The 6,696-nt window shown below is 40.6% G+C and overlaps 2 protein-coding genes across 2 annotated transcripts; one reads left to right on the top strand and one right to left on the bottom strand.

The window, feature by feature from the left end:
* Positions 1 to 675: 675 nt before the first annotated feature.
* On the top strand, positions 676 to 1,875 carry LOC101300831. Its single transcript, XM_004301807.1, has one exon. It carries the CDS (start codon positions 676 to 678, stop codon positions 1,873 to 1,875), a length of 1,200 nt encoding a protein of 399 aa, XP_004301855.1.
* Positions 1,876 to 2,200: 325 nt separating this feature from the next.
* LOC101300546 lies at positions 2,201 to 3,336 on the bottom strand. The gene is made up of 3 exons (XM_004301806.1): positions 2,982 to 3,336; positions 2,526 to 2,823; positions 2,201 to 2,466 (listed from the first exon to the last, which is right to left on the bottom strand). The coding sequence occupies exons 1-3, from the start codon at positions 3,273 to 3,275 to the stop codon at positions 2,201 to 2,203; spliced, it is 858 nt and encodes a 285-aa protein (XP_004301854.1). The 5' UTR covers positions 3,276 to 3,336.
* Between the last annotated feature and the right edge of the window lie 3,360 nt (positions 3,337 to 6,696).

Below are 6,696 nucleotides of genomic sequence, written 5' to 3'. Positions count from 1 at the left end.
ACATCAAACTATGTAGATAGATACAACCAACTTGCGGACACCTTTTATGCTTTATGGTGTTGGTTGAAGTGTTAGCACACTGGTCACGTGTTACACTATTATCTACTGTTTATGCTGCTTAGGGCATATGCACCCATTTAAGTCCATCAAACTATCAAACCATCAATTAAATTGCTTCCATCAATTACTATTCACTGTAAATTGCTTTTATGGGCCTATTTTTATGCAGCGGTGCAGCTCCGTCAATTTAGCAATCACTATTCATCGATTTAATCTTTTATTTTTTGGATTTCATATATGATAATCAATCAATCACCAGACGACACGTGGCATTATCAGATATTGTGATCACTCAAATAATGTTATAGGATTTCTGATCAACCAAATAGTGACACGTGTGTGTTTGTCGGCCAAATAATGTCATTGGATTTTCGATAGGATTTTTGACGAATGACGACTCGACACGTAACATGATCTTCAAGTTCTTGGCATATGAAATTGACCATAAATAAGCTTCATCACCCTCTCTACTCACACAATCTTCACATCTCAGTTACAAATCTTCAAAAACACATTCCCTCAATTACTTCGCCATATTTCCTCATCATTACGATGAGTTTTTTTCGTAAATTGTTAAAGCAGAGGCAACAACATAGTCAAGAGGACGCTGAGACGATGGATGCCTTGATGACTAACGCGACCATGATGATGGTACATCTTGATACTTCAGATGAACCACAAGGACGCGGTTTGCGTCCTGGTCGCTCTCCTAATCACCCCAGACATAGGGTAGCTGGGGGAACAAGTCTCATGGCAGATTACTTCATCGAGCGTCCGATCTTTAGGGAGGAAGAATTTCGTCGGAGGTACCGAATGCACACCCATCTGTTCAACCACATCATGACGGCTCTCTGTAACCACGACCCTTATTGGCATCAAAAAGCAGATGCCACTGGAAAACTAGGGTTGCTGCCCCAGCAGAAGATGACAGGTGCCCTCCGAATGTTGGCGTATGGTGCAGCTGCTGATCAGTGTGCTGAGATATGCAGGATGGGGGAATCAACTACACTAGAGTGCATGAAGAAGTTTTGCCAACAAGTGATAGGTATTTTTGGTCCGCAGTATCTTCGAGCTCTAACAAAGGCTGACCTCCAAAGGCTTCTTGCTAGGGCTGATCAGCGGGGATTTCCAGGTATGATCGGAAGCATTGACTGCATGCATTGGGAGTGGAAGAACTGCCCAACCAGGTGGCATGGGGATTACAGTGGCCGAAAGGGTCGTCCCACCATTATTCTAGAGGCGGTGGCCTCGCATGACACGTGGGTATGGCACGCTTTCTTTGGTGTGCCAGGAGCTCAAAATGATATTAACGTCCTCGACCAATCACCGGTCTTTGAAGGGCTCATTGCTGGAAACAGCCCGGCTGTGACGTTTCACGCAAACGGTAGGAGATATAGCAATGCTTATTATCTTGCTGACGGAATTTATCCTAGGTACTCCACATTTGTAAAAACTATTCCAAACCCTAAATCGCAAGCCCAAAAACTATTTGCAAAAAAACAAGAAGCATACCGTAAAGATGTAGAGAGGTGTTTCGGCATCCTGCAATCTCGTTGGGCAATCCTTCGTCATGGAGCTCGGTTGCACAGGAGTTCGACACTGAGAAGCATAATGATAATTTGCATCATATTGCATAACATGATTGTAGAGGATGAATTTGTAGAAGAAGAATTTGTCGAGCCAGAAGAAGAAGATCTATTGAACCCACTGGCGGCAAGAGTTTATGATGGGCCAGTAGATCATGAGGGGGTTCGAATTCCTTTTTTACCAGTGGAAAGAAATGGGAAACCAGCATGCATTTTGGGACCGTATTGATCACCTCGAGTCAGCTTATATCCACACAATTCTTCAGAATGATTTAGTGGAGCATAATTGGGCATTGGAAGCCAACCAACAATAATCAAGTTGTGGAGTTTTATTTGGTATTGTAATATTTGGTATTGTATTTTTATTTAGTATTGTATTTTTATTTGGTATTGTAATTTTAATTGGTATTGTAATTTTTATTTTGTATTGTAATTTTAATTGGTATTGAAATTGAGGAACATAAAATTACTAGTATTAAAACATAAAATTATTTTATATAAAAATAACTTGAAATTGAGGAACATAAAATTGAAATTATAACAACAACACAATGTTAGTCTTCATCAAAGAGGGGAACATAATAATCATCACTAGTACTAGTACTCTCATTCATTTTCGCCATGATATCCGATTTCCTCTTTTTGTGCCACTTCAAACTTTTCGGGGTCATGATGCTTGTATCCATTGTCATAATTTTGGTTTCTTCTTGCAACTCCACCATAGCATCACGTCGGGCCAACCTTGTTTCCTTTCGTTTCTCAAGTTCTAAGCTCTCCCTAGCCAACCGAAGGGTTTCCTCATCTCTTCGCATGTTAGCCTCTATAAGTGAGAAACGAAAGTGAAAAATAGCTAAAGACTTCTCGTCTTTCTCCGCATACCTTTTTTTCCCTTCTTCTTTGCTTCCTTGGGCGCCTTTACTCCCATAGGCCTAACCGGGCTTGAGGGACGAGGTCTCTCTTTGTTGGATGGCGGAGTTGTGAATCCTTCATCATCATCCAAGTCAACATGCCCATCCGTGTCATGGAGCTCTGGAGAAATTGGAAAATTCCACTCAAACGGAGAAGGAGTACTCACAACCGTCAATAAATGAGGATGATTTATCACCGCTTCATAACATTCTTTATTGTCAAATTTCTTGCCCACATCCTTGAAATATAATGATTGAGCTTGAGTTTCCTAAACAAAAAAATTACAAAATTTAGATTTATACGAAAATTTAATCTATGTTAATGGAAATAACAAAAAAAATTACATGAAGAAAAAATGGCAAAACAATAACAAAAAATATATTAATGGAAAAATTTAATCCATGAAGAACAAACGGTTAGGCATACCTCATCTACCAAATTCGTCCCGCTAGCCGCACGGTTTCTTGATTTGTATAGACATGTATGCCATTTCTTAAGCAATTTCTTCAAGCGCGGAAAATGTGATTCGAGCGCAACTTTCGTACGAGGCTCGGCTAGAGGATTTTCGGGATCGCCACACCAATTTTTGACGTAATCGTCATGAACTTTCTTCCACAAATTGTCTTTGTTTTGATATCGACCGGTGATGTTGCAAGTGGATTGTCGTACCCAAGAAACACACAATTGTAACTCTTCGGAGGGAAGCCAACTAGAACCCATTTTCAAAGAACACTAAAAGAAATTGTGAGGGAAGATGGAAGGAGATGAGAGGAGATAAGAGAAAAGTGATGCAAATTGTAAAGAAAAAATGGGCTATTTATAGGAAAAATTTGGGGTAAGAAAAAATACCGTTGGGCTGAAAGAGCCGTTGCACCAGACAGGGTGCCATGTGGCAGCCCATGAATAGCCAACGGCTCTGCAGCTGTCTGGTCCCCCTTTTTTTTTTTTTTTATTTTTTTAATAAGGCGCGTGTAACACACGCGCTAGATTTAAAAAAAAAAGCTGTTGGCAGGAATCCACATGCGTGGGTCCCACCTGTTGATGGCAATCACACCGGCAAGCAACATTTGCTTGCCTCTCTGATTTTATGATGGAGTTAAATGGGTCCCACTCATGTCTTTGTCTCTGCTGCATTCTTTCTTGCCATCAATATAGCAAAAATCATGATTTTTGTTGTGATTGAGCTAACCGGTGCATATGCTCTTATACTTCTACGGGCTCACTACCCATTCTTTAAAGAAGTTTATGGGGATGTAAGTTGAAGTGTCATGTACCCCATGTTTACACGCAATACGGTCTCACCGAGACTACGACTAAGCAACTTTAGCTTGTCGCTTGAATATTATTGATGCGCATCAATTTTTCTATTGCGTCTTGGGGCTATGCAATATTTGCATGCAGCTTTACTATTCATCTACGACCCACCATCATTGAATATTTTTGTACTACAGCTCGTGACTGTGTACCAGGATTGCAATCCTTGAGCTCAAACAAGATTGAAATGGATCTCCAATCCTTGAACTCGGCTAGATGTTATTTCTAGGTGCCAAATCGCATTGCCACTACGTACAATGATGGGTCATTTGAGATGAATAAGTATTTAGGTTGGATGTGAACCTCTACCTATAAATCCGCATATGTAGAAACCTTGTCAGGCAATCTCATTCACCGCTAAATTGCGGATTGTCACTTTGATGAGACAATATTCCCGCCGTTAGGGGGAGATAAGAACACAAGTGTTCAAGTGGAACGACGTGAATTGTCGTGGTTTGTCCCCACTAAGTCTCATCTTGATCCCATATGCTTAAAGTGTTAAAGTGACGAGATCATATGCTGCAAATATGTCTGCAAAGATTGATGTCCTACAAAAGGACATGGTGCGACCAAAAGGTGTTGGTCTTGACGCCATCACCATGGATGGTGATATAGTGACGCCATATAGTGGCAAAAATGGTGTCACAAGGCCATGTGGCTCCCCAAAAGGAAGGAGGCCCTTAGGTTCGATACTTTCTCGCACTAGGAAGAAAGCGAGCTTGGCACAACCTAATCCATTGATTAGTGATACTCAAATCCGTCTCATGAAGTCTGAATTGTGATTATCGTTGGGGGACGCCTCAATGTCAAATCCAATCCATATAGAGATCTCTACAAGTATTACACTAGTGTACATGAGGACGTGGGATAATGAGTCTACTATCGAACCACCTTTCGTTGATGGATATCAACTTAGTTGATTGGCCTAACGGAAAGATGCGATCCAACATTAACAAAGAGATAGGTCCTTGGGCAGGTGATGCCGACACCGCAAGCTAAACCCTATCAACTATACCTTTGTTAGATAGCGTAGTGAGAACAAGAGTTTAGACTCACCTTATGGCGCAAGGTCTCTCACTATCACGCACTGTGATCGACTACGATAAGATATGTTTTCGTAATGGATGTCATTGAACTCCACTACTTTGTCAGTTTGGTAGTTTCCGAATAACTGAACAAGCAGCCTATGAATGTGGTCATAATAACATCTCTACGGGATCAGAGATATGCATGAAGGTCTTGAACAGACTTCATTCATCCAAATCAAGTGGCTTCAGACCACAAGAGCATGTGTTTGCTAAATGTATTGAAATGCACATGGACTCTACTTGATTTGGAAGGGATATGGTGAATTATGCCTTTGCGTGTTCATTCCGGATTTACATGGACTCTTGATGGATCAAGAGATGCCAATATGTATCAACATCCGAAGAAAAAGATCTTGGGAAGACACGGTCTCGATAAGACACTCGATGACTGTATTGATGATGATTTTTCATCAATCGGCTTAGGCGCTCTAACGAAAGTGAGGCCTACATATACTCCCATGATTAGTCAAAGTCTTTACTCTAAAGAGAGATCCATTGTTTTGTCTAAAGCAAGATGACAAATATGTGTTAAGAGATGGAGTTCCCATCTAAGTACAATAAGACGTATCAATATACTCAACACAATACGAAAGACTTGACATCTCATTCGCTATGAAAAGTTGTAAAGCTAAGTGTAGCTATGCGCCCACGCAACGCCAATGTAATGGCAGTAACTCCTTTTTCAATACTTAATGGTATGAAAGGTTGAGGCTTATTATATCCCTACATAAGAAAGACACGTCAATAGCGAAATCAGAATCTGCCAAGTTTCGTAGGTCAACTTCCACGGGACCTACAGGAAATCTCACTCACTGGAAAATGGTGAAATTGGTACCATTGGAAAGGTCTATGTGTCTACTTTCCAGGGACACCAACCATTTGTTCATACCTATCATATTGAGTGAGTTATGGCCGTTTTCGTAAAGTATGACGAATCTGTCCGAGAATCTGATTTTGGCAAAACAGTCAACGTCGACGGGACTTTTTGAATAGCTCCTGACGAACCAGAACCTGTGTAATATACGGTTGGAAAGCTAAATGAGTCTAGTTTCCAAAACCGTTTACGGTTCGTTCATATGTATTCCCTAGAGGAAGTTACGACTGTTCTAGTAACTGAAGGTCATGCTACGCGGAAATCTGATTTCCTGCACGAACTTATGTTTTGAGTTCACAAGCGGCCTTCTCCTTAAGTTCTAAGTGTAAAAGATCATTTGAGGACAATACGGCATGATTTAGTTAATCATTGCCTAATGCCACATTTGAACACATGTTAAAGAGCATTGACATGCTAAGTTGTTGAAATTTCCGTGATTAGTAAGAATCAGAAAGAGCCTTATGATTGATGTAAAGATCAGGAGGAGGTGCGAACTTCAGGGGAAATCTAGCACATACATACATGTCACTATCAAATGTGAAGGGTGCGTTGTACTCTTTTTCTCTTATGATCAAGGTTCAGTTTTTATCCCACAGGGTTTTTGTGACTTGACGAGGTTTTTGACAAGGCAACAGATTAGTACCATCGGCATATCAGCGCGCGGCACAAGGGGGAGTGTTCTAAGATATTATGTATCTTTCTAGATATTCTTTATGTGTGCCTTGGCCTTATGCCAATAGGATATGTAGTTTAACTAGATCTATGTATTCATATCCTTACCATATTGGTATTGTGTAATTCCCTATATAAAGGGCTCCTATCAATGAATAAGATGATGATTCTCTTGCTATCTCTCTTTCTCTAC

This window comes from Fragaria vesca, linkage group LG5, assembly GCF_000184155.1.
Source record: "Fragaria vesca subsp. vesca linkage group LG5, FraVesHawaii_1.0, whole genome shotgun sequence".
Taxonomy (NCBI): Eukaryota; Viridiplantae; Streptophyta; class Magnoliopsida; order Rosales; family Rosaceae; genus Fragaria; species Fragaria vesca.
Note: the sequence above shows the minus strand (reverse complement) of the source record. Positions and strands in the feature narration are given on the sequence as shown.